The sequence below is a fragment of the Rhipicephalus microplus genome, chromosome 3 (assembly GCF_043290135.1).
Source record: "Rhipicephalus microplus isolate Deutch F79 chromosome 3, USDA_Rmic, whole genome shotgun sequence".
In the NCBI taxonomy this organism is placed as follows: Eukaryota; Metazoa; Arthropoda; class Arachnida; order Ixodida; family Ixodidae; genus Rhipicephalus; species Rhipicephalus microplus.
The window spans coordinates 134,818,689-134,837,792 of record NC_134702.1 but is presented as its reverse complement, the minus strand read 5'-3'; the positions used below and the strand labels follow the sequence as shown (position 1 = coordinate 134,837,792).

At 47.0% G+C, this 19,104-nt stretch overlaps 1 protein-coding gene across 2 annotated transcripts; it reads left to right on the top strand.

Annotated features, from left to right (window-relative positions):
* Positions 1-5: 5 nt before the first annotated feature.
* Positions 6-15,370, top strand: LOC119171565 (TAR DNA-binding protein 43). 2 transcript variants are annotated; one of them, XM_037422352.2, is made up of 4 exons: positions 6-340; positions 10,576-10,766; positions 11,613-11,753; positions 14,040-15,370. In XM_037422352.2, the coding sequence occupies exons 1-4, from the start codon at positions 103-105 to the stop codon at positions 14,943-14,945; spliced, it is 1,476 nt and encodes a 491-aa protein (XP_037278249.1). In that variant the 5' UTR covers positions 6-102; the 3' UTR covers positions 14,946-15,370. The 2 variants fall into 2 exon arrangements, with proteins under 2 accessions (XP_037278249.1, XP_037278242.1); XM_037422345.2 differs by having other exon boundaries at positions 11,613-11,765.
* Positions 15,371-19,104: the final 3,734 nt, after the last annotated feature.

Here is a 19,104-nt window from a genome sequence, read left to right as displayed (position 1 = left end):
CGAGTCTCGCGTTCTCTCGTAGTGGTGCGAGAGTATCCAAAGTTTGATGTGTGTTGTGGTGTAAGTGTATGCCTGTGTGTTTGTTTATATAAAAGTTTCAGAATGAGCTGTTTTATTCAAGTTTCAGAGGATGAAAGTGAGGAACCCATTGAACTTCCGTGCGAAGACGATGGCACACTGTTACTGACAACGCTGTCCGCTCAGTTCCCGGCCACATGCGGACTCAAATATCGAAACCCGGAGTCAGGAACGATGCGTGGAGTACGTTTGGTCGACGGCCGATTTCACCCGCCAGACAACGGATGGGGCAATGTTGTGTATTACTGTGTTTTCCCTAAAGGTGAGACGACGCGCTGACATCGTCGGCTGCGACGGTGCTTTTCTATCCGCGCTTTGCGTGCCAGGAACACAAGCTCGATTCTTAGGCCTAATGCCCCTCAGCAAGTCTACATTCTGACCAGCCTTTCCTCGCGAAGCGTTTCAGGGACACTCGCCGACGTGCCTTGAGGCATTCGAGTGCGGTCCGCCGTAATCGCTGTTCGATCGTAGCATTTGCCGGAGAGCTTACTGCGCGAGGGGAGCCCACTGGCGCCTGTACTACGTCAGGGTTTGTTTGTAAACGTCGCTACAGTAGCATGCGTAGTGATCCAGCTTCAGGGAGGTAACGATAGGTTGCGTGGTTCGCCGCATCCCGCCGCTATAATTTGCGATGCCTCCACTGGTAGGTGTTCTGTGATGCCTCGTTTCGAAAAAACGCCCTGGCAAAGCCTTCTTGCCTCATTTGCTAACCCTTTTGCCTCCTCTGTTTACTGGTTTAACGATTCTTGAGGGCGTCTAGGCAGTTGATTTGTATCTCGTGAAGACGAGGAAAAGCCCGTGCGATCGCGGTTGAAAAGTCGTACGCCATCGCGTAGTAGGCATCAAGTGTTCTCTCTTGGCGTAGGAAAGGGATCTGAGCCCCGAAGTACTGCATCCAAACAGTTCAGCATCGAAGACTGCAGTCGCCAGGCGGAATCGTTCGAGAAGTAGCGTGGTTTGCCTTTTTTTTCTTCCGTATAAAAAAGAAAAAAAAAAAGAGCGTCATCATCTTGCCGGGTCGCCGGCGGTCGTCGCCACCAACGGGACCGATTGCTCGTTGGGTGAGGATGTGGTACGAAGGAGAAGGGTCGTCGATTGTGCTTGATGAGAACGCGGAGCCACATTCACTTGGATGCAGAAATTCCTCCGTCTTCGAGCGGACAGATGAAAAAAAAAAAAAAAGGTCGAGGCTTATTTGCGCGCTGGACGAAGTTCGGTTTGCGTAGGTTGGTCGCGATTCAAGTGACTCTAGCTTCACGGAAGTTCGGTAATCCAGCTTTCGTGCCCGTGCATTGAGGGTCTGATCGTCCGTTCATCGAAACCACTCTGCTGCACATCTTGCAGGCGCGTTCGCTTATTCCTAAGATTTTGACCCTCGCGGCGTAACCACACACCCCAAACATTCGAGAAACACGCTCGGTGCGCGATGCGTCTGCACATCTCGGTCTAACCGAACGCATCGTGCTTGTTGTTTCTTGATCGCTACCTTGTTTTTTTCCCGATACCGGTGTGTGTTCTTACATAGAGTACTCGCAGATGGAAACGCGAAGTCCAAACGTTTAGTGTAATTACCGGCACGCGCGGTCACTCGATACAACCTCGTCGTGTCGCGACGAAACTGACCGTCAATAATGTTGGCTCGGATGCAGACGCCACAGAGTCGAACTGAAGACTGCGGAAGTGAAAGAACGTGATCGAATCCGTGAGCACTGTGCTCAGCTATTCTCTCTTTTGGCGGCGGCCCACTTCAAAAACGCGGGAGCGATCGCGCCCAGCAGCGCCTCAGGACGGTCCTGTCGTCTTCCATTGTTTTTAATCCTTTTCGTTATCCGAATGGTGGCGGCGGTTCCCTTTCCTCCATCCTGACACAGTTACACTGCGCAGCCTCCTCCCACACGTTCGTTCAACCCTCCCCGCCGAGTCGTCTGAAAGCCGCCGCGGCGGCTTCGCAAACAGACCGCGCCGCGACCGTTCATTACGCTAATCGGCTGGATGCCCCTCTCGCAGTACTTCATTCGTTACTCATTTATGCCCGACTGCGATGGTTCGTGTCTGGACTTGGGGGGAACACTGAAGTGTTGCTGCCCCCCCCACCCCTGCCGGCCCGTACGTTGGATAGTTTCGCGAACGCGTTTAGCTCGTAATGCGAGGAACCTGTGCAGTCCGCCGCGATCGTGTGGCAGTTACAGCGCTCGGGGGCCGCTCCGGATGGTCGCGGATTCGATCCCGACTGCGGCGGACCTACTTTGGGTGCAGGTACTGCGCGATGTTTTTGCAAGTTAAAGGACCCTAAATGGTCAACGTTTTCAGAGCCCTCCACTGCGGTGTTCCTCACAACCACATCATGGTATTGACTTGTGGAACCAGGAGTGTAAAATTTGGCTGATAGCTGATGTGGTTGGGTTCTGGGGTATGCACTGTGTTCCACGCAGGCGATCAAGTTGTAGAGCATGTCTGGAAGGCTTGTCATGGGGCAAGCTAGGTTATCTTGTGCAGTTGTATCGCCACCTTCAGCAGTAGGGCTCAAATTGCTCCTCCTCCCTCTTTTTTTTTTATTTTCGCCGTGCTACACTCAACAACCAGAGTTTTTTTGGGGTCAACACAAGTATAAGCTGACTAGCCCAACAGCAAGTACTTCATTAACCTCCTCAGTCCCAAGAATGCACTAATGAAAAAAGCTTTTGGAAAACGGTATTATTTGGCTTCCTGCCCTTAAAAACGTAAGTAAAAAAATTATGAACTTGAAAAATTTAACGGTTATCTCAAAATGTGATGGTACCCACTTGAGTGCTCCTGAATTTTTAATGATTACATGCAACGAAAGTATCACACTGAAATGACTTTTAATGTTATCTTGAGGGCATCCGCAGTTAAAGTAATGTACCATAGGCATTGTCGTTCAGCAACACTTACGAAAAAAAGCTTTCACTTATGATGAGGACACCACTGAGCACTTATGCAGTACTTAGCCATTTTCGTTCACTTGTTTTTCGAATATGACTAGACACTCTTTGCAACTTCTCGGGGCTTAGCTAAAGCAACTCATGCTTATTGTGGCAAGACAAATTTGGATGCTGGATACCTAATGGTGGTTATCTGTAGCCTTTAAAGCACGGGTACCCTGGAACCGTGGAGACCAAAAGGGGCCCTGCGACACTATTTGAGCATGCATTTTTCATCAGTTCTTCTGGTGCTGTAGAACATGCCAATATTGTTGCACAAATGGCAACGTGAAAACGGATGCCGTTATAATTTTAATTCACGGGACTAACTACCATGATTTCAGACTACGGCGACACACATCAGCAATTTTTGTTATGAGAACTGGCATCATGTCATGTGACATGAGGACAAGGATGGTTCGCTTTTTATTGGCTTGACGTGACAAATAGCGAGCAATATTCATACGCTGGTGGCTTGGCCACATGAGTGAATGCTAAAAACAGCAAGAACTTTTTTCACAGTTTCTCAGAAAGCAGTCATTCCTTTTTCTGGATGTTTTATTTTCACAACAATGAACACTACACTTAAGCCTGCAAAGGAGGCTATGGTACGCCAATAACTAAAGGTGGAAATGCATGCCACGTTTTTAGCGAGCCAAAAATGTGACAGGCGGTGGGCGCAGGCGTTGCCATAGAACGCATCTTGCAAGCAAGCCGAGAATTGACCCCTCCCAAAGTGTGTGTATCCTACACAGTTGGACCGTGGAAGCGTCTGCTACCCCACACACGTGGTTCGTAGCAACCATACTGATAACGCCGTCAAAAGGAGTGGTAGCGAGGTACTGTTGGAAGGCCACCATAAGGTGACATCTCCAATATGTCTTTATAAGACGCGCGCTGTGATTGGAAACGGTCTTTAACGTCAGCAGGCGAGTGAAATGCGAAAGAGAACGTTTCTCATCGTCGTCTGCTAGAGTTTTGAACTTTGAGGACTCATAACTTCACTTTCCGTGCACCAATTTCCATAATTCTTGTTTCATTCATCTCAATAAACAATGCTACATGCATTCTGGTGCTAAATGAGGCTGTCCCGAAAATGTCGCAGGGCCCCTTCAAGGACAAAAACCTTCAGTACTGGCCCCGTAAAATGTGTCAAGTAGTGCAAAAACCTGCACGAACTTGGGTGAATAAATTCAGGATCTAGGCCAGAATGGTCACACAAGTACTCAGCATGGTAGTTATGTTTTACACCACAGTGCCGTTCCAGTGATTGAAACCACCTCTGAAAAAGACATTATAGGAGGTATTCACTGGGCATTTCCCGCCGGGCGCCAGTCAGTGCGCCGCCATTTGCATGGTTCATCAGCAAATATGGCACACGACAGCCTGATGTTTGGCGGCACTGCGCCTCACTAACTAAACATTATCAAAATAGCACCTTCTGCCGAGAACTTTGGTTGTGGTCCGATGATAATTTTCACGCTTAAGGCCACTAGTATGACTGCCACACTACCGCCTTTTGCGTGTGCAAGGAGTTAAGCGATATAATATTGTGTGGCAGAAGCTTCTGATTTTACCAGTCATCACACCACATGAAGTGAAATGAGTGTGCGTTTGAAAGCGGCCAACCCGTTGATTGCTGAAGGCTCAGCTTGAATTCATCATTATCAGCCACATTATCAACTAAGTTTGCAGCTACTTGCGGTGACCTCAAACTCTGATGATGCTGACAAAATAGTCCTCCAAACGGCTTTCGCAGTCAAGTCGTCCTAGGCAAAGGCGCAAGGGATGCTGTGCCTTTTTCAGCTTGAATTCATTTTCAATAAAGGCAGGTGGTGAAGGAAGACTACTTCATTGACTCACAATATGGTTAGATGAGGTTCTTTTAATTACTGACAGGTATCTTGTCACTACGAATAATGAGCTGGTGTCATTGATGTTTGTAGTATTACTAAGCTTTACGCAGGCACAGTAGCCCCTCACTTTTCAGTTGCTTCCCACAAAATCTAGTCAATTATAGCACTTATTAGTGCATGCACCAATTGCGCTGAGCCAGTTACTATTAAATGTGATACAATAAATATGAGGCATGGTTGCCAAGTGTCTGTATTACTAATGCGATGAAGTAAAAAGCACGTTTCACAGAAATTGCGGTGCCGGCTTCATTGTTTGTGAGCGAAAAAACATTTTGGGCCTGACCGAAAAATTGGAAAAGATGAAAAATAAATAAATAAAAATTTCCGCGATTTGTGTGGCAAGTGGGTTTTCTACCACACAGCCGTGCATCTGCTTGTAAATACAGTGTAAAAAATAACTTCTTCTGCTTCGAAATGCAGTAAATATAACATTGATGCGTTACAAACACACAAGTCCTGTATATAAGCTTCACAATAAAAAATGTACTATCGCAGTAATATTGCATGGTACAAGTGTACATTGCCATTGGGTGTCAGAACATGTGTCTATCATAGCGACTTCATGGTTTAAAGCAGGCCACTCATTATAAAAGCACGCATTTTACTGTGCATATTCCCTTAAGACCACGTAGTGAGTGCACAGCAAGTTCGAAAAGATTTCAATCAAGCGCATAATGGCTCGTGGTTCAAAGCATGCTACCCATTACACAGAATGCAGCAGTATGCAAACGCTCCACTGACACAAGCCACTTTCAACTTTATCAATTACATTGTAGTAATCCACAAATTAAACTTCTCGGGTAACATCATACGGTAGAAAGTATTCACCTAGTGTTTGAAGTGCGCACATGGGACGGGATATCACTATCATGTTAAGCTCCTTAAGGTGCAGCTTAAGGGTCCCTTAACTTTTTAAACAAAGGCATCAACTAAAGTTCACTGGCGTAACCTTGAAGAACAATGCAGGTTGTGAATAGGGCCCAACAGATTTAAAGGACCGTTTACTTCAGGATGTGTCTAGTGACAGCAGGCATGTGTTGGTGTCCGCAGAGGTATTATTTAACTGAATTAACTAGTAACTGAAAAAAAAATGTTCTAACTGCTAAACAAGGTTCATTAGTCAACTGAGGCAGCACAGTGCTGCAAAGGCAGCACAGTGCTGCAAAGGGAGTCCTTGGGGCAAAATGAAAGTTGGAAGGTAAATAGTGTACCCTGTCTCTGCTGCAAGATCTCTGCAGAAATCTGAGGTAGCTCCAAACCAACCCCTATGACTCATTGCGGAGTACATCATGATTGTATTATTTTGGCTATTAAATGCTAGAATTCAGGTGGGAAGGGCAGCATTTAGCATTCTTGATAACTGGGCTTAACCATATCGATCCACGACGATGCATACTTTTAAACAAGAATCTATAATATGCCTGGTCTTTAGTGATGGGCTACTGCTAGTGAATCTATTACACACAACTGCAGAAGCACTTGCCCAATGATGGTTCGCTAACGCATTTGTTTTTTGTTGAAAAAATTTTTCTCTGATGGAAGCAGTGATTTGGTGTTCTATTGAATGATGCAGACCAAGAAGTCTTCTCACGAAATTTCAGTAAATACCAAGCAGCACTTCGAGCAAGGTTTGTGCACGAGGTTGGCACCATACAAACTCGGGTTAACTGCTTAAGACCTTGCCTGCTGGTGAAAACAATTTACTCTGTCCACAGCATTGGTTATGTAAGTGGTCGGAGCCAACACTGGATTTCCCTCCTCTCTATTTTTCATTCAAGCCTCAGAATCCTTCCTCTTTAATAGCTTGTACACTACGGTCCACTCTTGCAGGGACCACGGCAACGCGTGGCTGGCGGCCCGTGTGGCGCAAACTGGCGGTGAGGTTGGTAAACGCTGCGCATGCGCATAGATGCAAAAGGGTGGGGCTCGCCGCTTTTCGTCTGCTACTTCTCGCTCCGGCGCTTGCCGTGTGCTGGATACAGCGTTCGCATTTCCCCACTCTCCCTGCCCCTCCTCGGGTAATCAGCGTGCAGAAAAAATGTGCCTGTCCGTTGTTCTTGTGCTTTCTCGGCAGCTTTGTTGCAATTCCATTCATGGCCTAGCAGCCGATTTTAGATTACAGGCGAAATGCAAAGAAAAGCCATGTGCTTTTAGTATTTAGAAGTATGTTAAGAAAACTCGCGTTTGACAATACTTCAATGTATGCCACTACGGCGTGACACCGAATTATATAATTGTTGTGTATTGCAATACGCAGGTAATGTTAGTTCTAACTCGCGTTCCATTTCGTTTTCTTCATTGAAGCGAAAAACTCTTTATTTCGAATATGCGATAGCGTTCACTTTTTCAAAAATCATTACATTTCACCAATACGTGCGCTGAAAAATGGTGTATCTTGAACACTATGGAGTAAACAAAAAAAATTAATTTCTCAAACTTAGACAGGTTGAGTGAGGTCAGATCTGTTGCCTCGAAACATATGAATAATTCAAAGGTAATGAAACACATCTAAGCCCTGTGAAACACACACTAAAATGTAAATCTGTGTAAGCAAAATAGGATTATGCGTGACAGAACTTGGCAATGACAAAAAATACATTCGTAATGCAGATGATTACGCTAGTAATGAGAAAGTGGCCATTTCGCGATGGCAGTGAAATCACGCTGGCTGTATTCTTTGGTGTACAGCTCAACTATTCGAAGCCTTTCCTCCTCAGGTACTCTAGCCATGCCGCTTCTAAGAACTAGCTCTGCCGAAAATGAATGTGATCAGCGAATAAATACGCCCCCAGCTGTGAAAGTCTGTGAAAGCAATAACGAAGCGCATCACTCGCGTAGCTTAATGTTTGTGCTCACCAAAAATGTAATCGTAAGCTTTTCAAAAAAAGCCGTTCGAACCAGCCAGTTGCTTTTAATAACAGACATGGAAATTGATGGTCGATGAAGCGCTCACAGCAAGCTTGTCGCTAGCAGGCGCCGAGTGTAGGGCGGGGTGGTAGCAGACGATGCAAGCAAGTAGGGCCCTTGCGATTCTGCGCTCATCCTCCTCCAAATCTCGCCAGCAGTTGGCGCGCCGCAGACCGCCGGCTACGAGCTCGCGTGTTCCCTCTAACAGTGGACCGTACTGTACATGGTTTTCGCCTTTAAGACTGCCTAGTCTGTTGCGGCATTTTATCGGTTAGGATGCTCGGCTGCTGACCCGCCCGTGCATTTTGGTGGAGGTGAAATGCTAGAGTCTCATGGACTGTGAGATGTTAGTGCACATTAAAGAACCCCGGGTGGTAGAAATTTCCAGAGCCCTCCACGACAGCATCTTACATAATCATATTGTTGTTTTAAGATGTTAAGCCCCAGGACTGCCTATCATCATGTTTTAAGCACAGATTAGTGCATGTTTAAAAGATTTAATTGCTTTCTCTTAGTACCATGCCACTGCTATTCGCCCATTCACCACCGTTTGATCCCATGAAGAACTTTGTCGAAGTTTGCCCCTACTATCATTTATTACGTACTGCAGAGAGTAATACAAGCATGGAATCCTCATATTATTAGGGCCCACATCACCTTGGGTATCACCACATCACCTTGAGGCTACTGAATTTACCTGACCTTTATCATCAACCTGTCAAATAAGAGGGAAAAAATAAATTTACAACTGGGTAGCGAACCCGAGCTATTATTTACGGGAAGCTCATTGCACAAGCTAAGTGAATGTTATCCTCATTTGGTTAAAGTGAAGAGGCGACATTTTACTCTTCTACGTCCTAAATCTAAAGTGCACCATGTGTTCTGCATGATAATGGTGTCATTCCAGTAGACATGCTTTTCAGTTGGCAGTCACAATAAACATAGTTTTGCAAGATTGTTTTTTTTTTTTTTTGACACTGTTTGCATTGGTAGCACAGTGCATAAACAGTGCTCTGCAGCCGGAAATTGTGTCACTGAAGACCTGCATAATGTTCTTTGAACAAAAGCACGAAATCACTGTGTGGTGGTGATGACGATATTGGTGCCACCTGAGAAGCTTTCTTGGGAAAATTGCAGGTCTCTTTAAGAGGAAAATTTGCACTCCACGGTAGCGCATCCTCCCTACTCCATATTTTCTTGCCCTGTCAGTTTAGGCATTGTAGTACCAGTAAAATGTCTTTCTGTCTTGTGCCTTGTCGTGCACATACGTAAAAAATGTGAAGACATCCTTTTCAGTTCTTTGCCCCATGGTTTGAACATGCATTTAGCTACAAACTCTCGTCCCTTCAATCCCTTCTACGCACTTTCATTCCCGTTCAGGTTGCTTGTTATCTTTATATGCATAGCTGCGTAATGGGGAAGCGTTGAATGTTTTGTCAAAAGTCTAGACAAATTCATTGTTTTTTACAACTGGAAATGCCACAAAAAAAATTCTGTGTTCTTAACATTGGCTTGGCAAGAATTTTTTTCTCAGTGTGCCATAAACATCTGAAAGGAAGCACAGTAAGTGTACAATTGGAATATAAGAAAACATTAATATCACATCTTTCTTACATGCATTATGATTGACTGTGTACAAGTTTGTCAAATTTCTGCAACCCTATTCAGTGGCACTCAGTATTTCATAGCATGAAAGAGAATGTAGTAATACGTTGATTTGTGCATTTTACAGCAATTGTAAGTTGTATATAAATATTTGCCCTGATGACAGTCATGTTCTGCTTTTGTATAAATAAAATGAAATCCCAGGCTCAGAGTTTTTTTTTTGTGATTTGTTTTCAGTTATATTCATTCCAGTTAAACAAAAATTAGCTGTGGTGTGGCTCTCAGAATGCAGAACACCGAACAACTCCCTGAACACGGTAGTGAATTCGGGAAAGTGTCCTCTGTAACAATACATAGCACCATTTTGCTCAGGAACCATATACAAATGTGTACACTGTTTTTCAACCCTGTAAAAGTTGCGTGTGGTGTGATGAGTCTCTGTACCTGATATGTACAGTTCCTATTAAAGGGGGCATAAATGTGCAGAAGTATGCATGCAAAAACAATACAGAATTCACTGAACTAAATCAGACTTTATGGCACAAAAGTAGTTGTCAGTGGGTAGATATGATAGTTAACGATGGCAACATCATTGTGCAAGGCATTTTATTAATGAACAATGTTGTTTATGTCTGAGCTTTTCATAAATAATTACTTTACTATTGAATCTGGGTTCACGTCATTGTAAGTGTACAAACTAGGTAGTGCAGTTCAGCTTGCCTGAACTGTGTGTGGCTATATGCCTTACTGTAGGCCGAAGTATAGAGTTAACTCATGGAGGGGCTGTAATTGCTTAGACGAGCGAGTCAGTATCAAGTGAAGCAGATTCTGTGTTGGCAGATTGAGCCTTTATTTTGCAAACCATAAGGTTGTTGCAATTGAAAAGTCCTTTTTGGTGCGTAGGAAGCATATCCTCATGAGGATTTCGGTGTTGTCTTCCCTATGGTTCATCAGCCTAGACTTTCTTTGGTTAATGTTTAGGAAAGTAGCATTTTCTAGGGATCTGTTTGTGAAAGATGAATAGTTTGGCTTACTCAACCAATAAAAGCTAGAGAATGAACTCTTGATGAGTAGGTGCCAGCAGATGTGGCAGTAATGAAGGAGCTGACGAGACGTAACCATCGCAGACGCGTGCCTGCACAACTCGGAGAACAAACGCAAGAGTGACGAGCAGCTGGAGAACAGCACGGCCAAGACCAAGCGGCTGGAGAACCGGCAGAAATGCTCCGACCTGATAGTGCTGGGCCTACCCTGGAAGACCTCGGAGCAGGACTTGCGCCAGTACTTCGAGACGTTTGGGGAAGTCCTTATGGCACAGGTAAGGTCGTTTTCATTGGCAACTGGCTTGCAACGAGAAATGAAGACGGGTGCACTCGTAATGTGGCCCCGTGGGTGCTGCAAGGGTATGATTCGCACAGCACCTATTTGCACATGGAGTCATTTTGTATTTTTCTTTTTCCCCCATCTCTGACTCTTTCTGTTGTAATATTACTCCAAGTTGCATGTCGTGGCTGGGAGTTTATGTCAGAGCAGATGTCACTTCTGCATTTTCGTAGTTCCAGTGTAAAAAAATGTTCTGACCTCAAGCACTAGTGGTGCGTCGTAGCCACTGTTTCCAGAAATGTGTACCCACTCGAAAATAAATGCGCTTGCCGAGTCTCCTGAATCTTCAGTAGGGTTTGCAAGTTTGATAGTAATTGCAAATGCTCAGGCCACAAAGCGCAAAAGCTTCTAAATTTGCATGACAATGCCCAAGCTAACACTGGAGTTCAGGTGGCATGCACATCTGCACTCTACCATGACACAAATATTCATTTTCCGCCTAACATTGGCAGCACACACTTCATCTGTTAATGGGTGGGCATTTAACGGTGTGGTGTGTGCAATTCGAACGGAATCGTGCACACATGCGCCCACCTGTGGCTTAGTTCACCAAGGAAAAAGCGCGCAACTTGTGGCAGTGTTTTACCCAAAGTTGTGCATTTCAATCTGTTTACAGTCCACCAATACTTTGCCTTATAGGCTCGCTGGAGCCTTGCCTACCGATCAGCTGCATTTTCTACATTGCATTGGACTATTCGGCCCTCGTGTTTGCCATGGCATTGTCCCTGTGGCTTTATAGTAGAAGGCAGCGCCCTGTAAACCACTTTGCATCTCGTGACAGGTGAAGAAGGACCCCAAGACAGGCCAGTCAAAAGGATTTGGCTTCATCCGCTTCTCCAGCTACGAGTCCCAGGTGAGGGCCCTGTCCAAGCGGCATCTCATCGATGGCCGCTGGTGTGACGTCAAGATACCAAACTCCAAAGTGAGTGCTCAAGTAAGGCCACCTCCGCTCTTACTCTTTCTTTATTCATCCCATTTTGGCTGCTCATCACTCCACGGTGGGCAGGTATGATGTTCGGTGCTTTATCGTGCCTCTAGAGGCTGTTGCACTGAACAGGGCACTTTGGACGCACACGTGCACAGTCAATCAACCAGTCAATCAATCTTTCTTTATTGGCATCAGAAATTTAGTACACTGCAAGTATATATGCAGGAGCAGGTTCCAAGGTAACAAACTGCAGGCGGGATCTCTTATGTTAATACAAAGTAAAAGCTAAAATACGAATAACGAAAGAGCGAGTAACAAAGACATTTCAAAGTTTTTGGAGTCAAGCTGGCAAAAAAGAGAGAGAGAGAGAGAATGATCGTTTTTGCAGCTTTCTCTAAGCATACACATCAGAGCATCATAGCATCAAAGCAAGAAACAAAAGCAGGATATTGTCGACAGCAAAGATTCACGCGAAGTCTTCAGCGGACCACAGCAGGGTCGGTTTCCGCACATTTAAGAGCTGCTCGGCGAGTATGTGATTGAGCAGTGAGCGGCACAGCAGCCCGTGACGACAGAACTGCTCCAAGTGCAGGCTATGCAGTTAGCCTTAGAAAAAGGGCTAATGCGGAGCCAGTTTAAAGTGAGCAGGTGCTGGCTAACTAACTTTATGAAGAGGAAAGGCTTTTCCCTCTAAAGGCGAACGGGCATACGCCAAAAAATGCCGGATGAGTACGAAGAAAAGCTTCAGTTTTCAGAGGTTCGTCCTAAACTTGCGGCACAGCAACGGCTCCCTGCTTGGGCAAATCGGGAACGCCGATCAGACGCCTCTTTACTTTGACATGCTTGGCACCACAACTGTCGAGAAAAAGGGGGCGAAGCAAGTTTGCGTGCTGGCATCGGACCACAGTATAACTAGAGTGACGGCAATGCTCCGTTGCACGTCAGATAGGCACAAGCTTCCCCCGTACCTCATATATAAATTGAAGACGCTCCCGAAAGGAGTCTTTTTCCCGAGTGGTGTGACCGTGTGGGCCAACGAGAAAAATTGGTGCGCGTTGCAATCAATGTTTTACTTTCTTTTTTTTCGTCGTGGAAACCCAGTGCACGTTACAATCGAGGGTGCGGTAGAATCGAGTAAATACGGTACTGCATGCTTTGTGGATGGCAGGAGTTCTGTTAGCACACAGACTGTTACATTGATGCACACGGGAGTGCAGCACATCATTTTTTTTTTTCAAGCGTTTGGCAGAAGTCGAGTGAAATAGTAAAAAAACAAATAACAACTTTAATATTTGATATAAAAAATTTCATTTTCACAGTTTACATCTTTCAAGCAATTCTTGCTACCTGCTCGATCCCCTTCCCTAATGATGAGGCGACACACTCGTTCACCACCTCCTCGACGATCCATGTCACCTAGCTGCTACCCAACGTTTTCAGCTTCCATGGGTAACTGGCCAGGGAGCCCAAGCAGGGGAAACTAAGAACAGCGACCTCTGAGGGTAGGGCCGCTAACAGGGTCATGGAATTTACAGCAGGGCTTACCAAAGATATCATGCAGCTCAGTGGTACCACTCACCGTAAAGCAATGGCTTACCATGCCCAGACAAATGGGCTCACAGAGCAACTAAACAGAACGATAGCAGATATGATTTCCATGTACATTGACATTAACCATAAAAACTGGGGCGACGTTCTTCCATACGTTATCTTTACGTATAATGCCGCCACACAAGAAACTATCGGCTTCACCCCTTTCAACTTGCTGCATGGCGGGGAAGCTGTAACAAGATAGGATGCGCTGCTGTTACCCACTGACCGTTCCAATGTTGACAGTGATGCTTCTGAATTCGCTAGACACATCGAAGCACGCCAGCTCTCATGAATGCGTATCCGCTGTGCCGATCCGAAGTCTTGTGTGGTTTTGTCCGCAACAATATTTATTACTCATTTTGCTCAGAGCTGCACACACAGAAGCCTACCTGACCACTAGTGTGCTGTTAGCACGTTGGGCACACAAGGCACAAGCTAAATGTTGGCGGCATAATGCCACCTGGCTGTGTCGCCTTGTTTTAGCTTTGCTAGCATTAATTCCCATGAATGTTTGTTACACAGACACCTTATTGAGCATTAAGAGGTAAGACCCACCAAGGGCTAGGAAATTTTCTCAGCAGTTTAAACTCATCTACAAAGACGTGTGGCATCTGAGTTTGTGTTTGGTATTGTCTTGTACCGATAATTGAAATATCAATTGTGGCATGACCAATTTCTGGTATGCAGGATGGCCAGGCATCGGAGCTCAGCCGCAAGGTGTTCGTGGGCCGCTGCACTGAGGACCTGAGCTCTGACGATCTACGTGACTACTTCTCCAAGTATGGCGAGGTGACAGATGTGTTTATCCCCAAGCCATTCCGTGCGTTTGCTTTTGTCACCTTCGTCGACCCAGACGTGGCACAATCACTGTGCGGTGAGGACCACATCATTCGCGGCACCAGCATTCATGTCAGCAACGCGGTGCCGAAGAGCGAGGCGGCACCTTCGTCGCACCACCATGCTCTGGGACCACTCGCAGGCGGCGGTGGAGGGGCAGGCGGGGGAGCTGGGGGGAGGGGGCCCGGGACTGGCCCCGCCCACAGGGGTGGGCCTCTCGATGTGGGTCGGTCCGCCGGTCAGGGTGCTGCATATGCGGCACCGGGGCCCTTCCCGGGCGCGCACCATCTGGCACCCCATGGTGGCTGGGGCCATCAGGCAGCCGGGGGAGCACATCGCGGCGCAGACTTGCCAAACCTCTTAGGCGGCAGCTTGGGCATGGGGCCCCTTGGTGCTGCACAGGCACAAGCCACGCCTCCGCAGGGTGTGAACACTACTCCTCCCACGTTGGGCATGGGCGCGCTCAACTTGGGCGCCGCAACACTGCCCCTCAGTTCTGCCGTTGTAGCAGCCCTGGGGCAGGCGGCAGGCTTCGGGCTCTTCGGGGGGTCGTTCCAGGGGGGCGCGGGGGACCAGGGTCCCGGAGGACCCCCACCGCCTAACTCAGGTGCTGGCGGGTCGGGCTCCTTCTTGGGCTGGATGGGACAAGGAGGAGCCGGACAGGCAGGCGGCTCAGCCGATGCCGGGGCGGGCCAAGGTGGACCCTGGCCCCAGCGCGAGGGCAAGCAGGGCTTCGGCATGTCCGTCTCCCCCTGAGCATCTGTGCTCGCTGGGGGACCGTTTGGTCTGCCCGCTCTCTGGTGGCACTGGTGTACTCTTGGGGCCGTCCCCTGTCATATCTTATTGGTCTCGCGATTGGTTCGAGGCATAGAATGTGGCGACTTGTAGAGGGCGCCACCACAGCCACATATGCTTCTGGGTGCCACGTGAGTATGTTGGCACAATTGGTACGACCAAAGTGAAATGCATTTTTTGATTGCTGTTTTTCGTGGCTGCGCGAGTGCACCGGTGCGGCCGCCCCAGGGAGATTGTAACTGGGAGAGTCCTTATCACACACTGGCTTGTACTGGCGGGAGGAGTCGGCTGCAGTGAGTGTTGGTGTTGGAGATGCGGGTTAGGAGGAGGGAGGTGGCGCGGCCGCCAGCAGCTCCGTCCGGGTGTCGTGTGGTATGTCTGGCCTGTGGGTGGTTCGCATGGGCCTCTGCCGGCCTCCCTCCTCCTTCTGTGTGTGGGCCTACGAGGACAAAAGCCCGTGCGAATGTCACGTGTATTTAAAGCGTGCATGGTGCGTGTCTGGAGGAGTCTCTCTCTTGCCACTGCTGTCTCTTTCTCTTCTGCTGTACATAAACCTGTATCATTTCTAAAGCGAATTGTTCTGTGCATAGACGCATGCATGAGGTGGGATTCTTGAGATGTGAGGGCCATCGACTGCTCATGGTATCTGAGGCTCGGCATGGATTAGCCTTTACCTTACAGATTGCAGCTTCTTTCTTTTGGACAAGTGTGGTACGATGATAGTAAGTTTGAGGGAAGGGTCAAGGCAGAATGCTTTTTTTACAGTGAATTTTTGCGTGTGCTTGTCTGGGCTGCCAGGAATTTTCTATAAGTACTTAGCCACAGGCACCATGAGCATTCAAGCCTCTTCTTTACTACAGTGACTTGCACGCACAAAGTTGTTGCTGCATTGCATTTTTCGAGCCCATAGAAATGCTTTTCTGGAATAGCACAGCTGCCACTGTAAGGCCCCAAGCAATTGTGAGAGCCTCAGTTAAGATGATCGCACGCTGAATCGAGCAAAATGTTTGGCAATGCACAACTGTGTGAGTGCATTTTCAGAGCATTAATCGAGTACGAGTGCATTCTCCAGTGCAAAGAAGTAATTACAGGGCGTCTTCATCTGGGCTAGTGTTGCTCCTCTGATGGTGGGCACACATGGGGTTGCATTTCATCTGCAATTTCGGTATGTGACGTGGCGAGCCAGCCTTCCTCTCGAGGCGACTCGTCTTTCCTGGGCTTTCTCTCGCTTCCTATGCCCATCTGCGATCCCAAACGGGAGTTTATACTTGTGAGACAACTTGCTGTGTGCTATGTAGAGATAGCTGGCGTTTGCTTAGATAGGTTTGGGAAGAACTTGTTTTCATTGCTATTGGCTTCCCCATCTAGCCGAGCGGGTAGCTCTCTCGTCTTCCTTTCAGGGACAAGAATGCGTCGATACTTTTTGTGGCCAGTAGTACTTTCAATTAACATTATGCAGCAGGATGTTGCTGCACATTGGTTAGGGATTATCGGTGTCTGGAACAGTGGCAGCCTGATGTTCTCCCTGGCGGGCTGCTCGCGTAGAGTCTTCGTTTGTTTGACTGACCAAAGCTTCTGTTTATTTGTTCTGGACACCACCGCCTTCATAGCCTTCACGTGCACGCGTTCGGCCGCACTTCTTTCACTGCTGGCTCGTACCGTTAATGCAGCATATAGTGCCGGTTACTCTGTCGTTTACTTCTTTTTTGCACACTTGACAGGGGAAAAATAAATACGCCTAGTTGCCACTGCACTGTAAGGCAGACATTCTGACAATTGCCGCTGGGATGTGCAAGAAATGTAGTGCGAGTTTGTATCTGGTTGGATGCTTTCGGTACTGGTGAAAGGCAACCACACTTCATTGTAAATCCATTTGCACATCTCCATTGCATGGGGAAACGCCTGGCCATTGTTACCCAGCACTTGTGTTCGTGTCAAAACCTAGTTGGCTGGCCACTGCTGTGGGGAAATGCCATTCACTTCGCAGGGAACTTGCTTGTAATAGTGCGTGCATGGCAGCTGTAAGGCGTTGATAGTTTGGCTACCGCAAGCAGCTTTCGAGTGTGGGCGCAAGCAGCTTTCGAGTGTGGGCTGCTTTCTCTTGCCGGTGTTCAATCCTCCTATCTATGTTGCACTGTCTCTGACAAAGCACGGCTCTGAGCACAGTGTTTGACCCTCTTGTCCATTCGTTGCACCTCCGCTGCAAAGCTGCACTTACTATAATTAATGCTTGAGCCTCGCAGGTGCGTTTTTTTTTTTTTTGTAATTGGGATGGGAAAGGATATGAAAGAAGCATTTTTGGAGCTTCCAGGCAAGCTGATGCTTGAGAGAAGAAAGCGCTTCACCTACGAAGGGGAATGCATTGCGGATATATGCTGCTTGCTTTTATGCCCCTCTTTATTAGTGCTCCACAGTCTCCTCTGATACAAAGTACCTGTACATGTTTGTGGCTATTCTGCTGCCCTGATATTTGCGATAACATCTGCACCTTTTTTAAGGGGCATTAAAACTGTATTGCCGTTGAATGATTCCCATTCCTATGCTGAGGAAGCTTAAATTAGTTGCACCTGGTAGATTCCTACAAATTTAAAAAGAAAGAAAAAGAAGGCAATTTTAGTGCCAGGTGTGTTGTGTTCTCGAGGTGCAGTGCAACAAAACCGTTAACCTAGACTTTCTCCACGGTTATACTGTCGACACTGTGTCCACAAGTGAGGCCAAAGTTTGCCACTTAAATGCCGTTAGTCCTTCTGCTTCATTAGGCTTGAGAGAAGTGAAATTTCTCTGATTAAATAGCTTCGATTGCAGTATTCCATTTCACAGCCCCGTGTGAACCGGCAGAGCTTTAGGCCTGGATGATTCAGTGACACGGGCTGGAGTATTTGCGTCTTTTTTGGTTTTTCAGATATTCAGTCCTCAAGGTCAAAGTGCAAAGGGCACTTTTTTTTTTTGGATGTCAGCCCCTGCCAAATGACATCTCGCCGGAAAGTTGTGCATCGTTCATCTCGCACAATCTTGAAAAAAAAATGTATGTAACATAATTTATTCATAACTGCGATAGCGCTATTTGCACTTAATGACATCTCATCTCACACAAAAATGGCTTTTTGCCATTCTCGAGAGATTGTCGTGCGTTGTGGTCGCTCAAACAAGATGCATGTCCAATACTGCCGACGAGCCTCAGAATTCTTCCGATCAGGTCGTTGGTTGTGGGTAGAGGCATGACACGGTGTATTCTCGAGATTGCTGCATGTGACATTTGTACATAACGGTACACCTGTGCAGTCCATGCTGTTTGTTAACGTAGCAGTAGCTAGCTCAGCTCTTGCACAGGAGAAACCACCATCAGCCATTGTCTCGATGAATGGAACAGAGAGGGTGCGGCTACCGGTTTTGCCAATGCCAGCTGCTGTCTACATAGTGTCAACTGGTGTACCTGTGGCTGGATTTTCGACAAAATTGTATCAAAAACAAAGTTCCGAATAGTTTGCACGCAATGCGAGAGACTGTACCTGTCACAGCTTGTACTTGATGGCAGGGACGCATAGGCATCTATGTTGGCCTGATTGCCAGTCTCAATAGGTCTCAAAAACATGTTTTTGATGTTTAAGAAACTAAATCCTTCTGGCACTGGCATGAAACTAAATCGGCATTGCTGTTGGCTACAAAATCTTGATCTAAGGAACCTTGGTCGTCATCTGCGTTGAAAAATTGCCCTAAATCGTGGTATATAGAGCCTAGGTTGTTATCTGCAAATCAGCATTAAAATACGGAACCTTCGTTGTTATCAGCGGACAAGTATCAGAGTATACGGAATTTTGATCTACAGTACCTTGGTCGTCTGCAGAACATTGCAACAGCCGAGGCCTCAGCAACTGATGCACACTCATTGTAGCTGGCACAGCTCAGCTGGTAGTCCCCACCCCTTGCTTCCAACACCCGGCCGCTTTAACGTGAGAGTCCAAACATGCTTCGATTGGGTCGTCATCGTCAGTTAGCTGTCTTTAGTGGAGTTGGGTGTTTGATGTGGTTGCCCTCTTCTGCTATTGTTTGTTTCTTACCATGACTTTTTTTAAATGAGTGGTGCACCCTCTTGTGGATGGGTACATAACATGGCGATTGT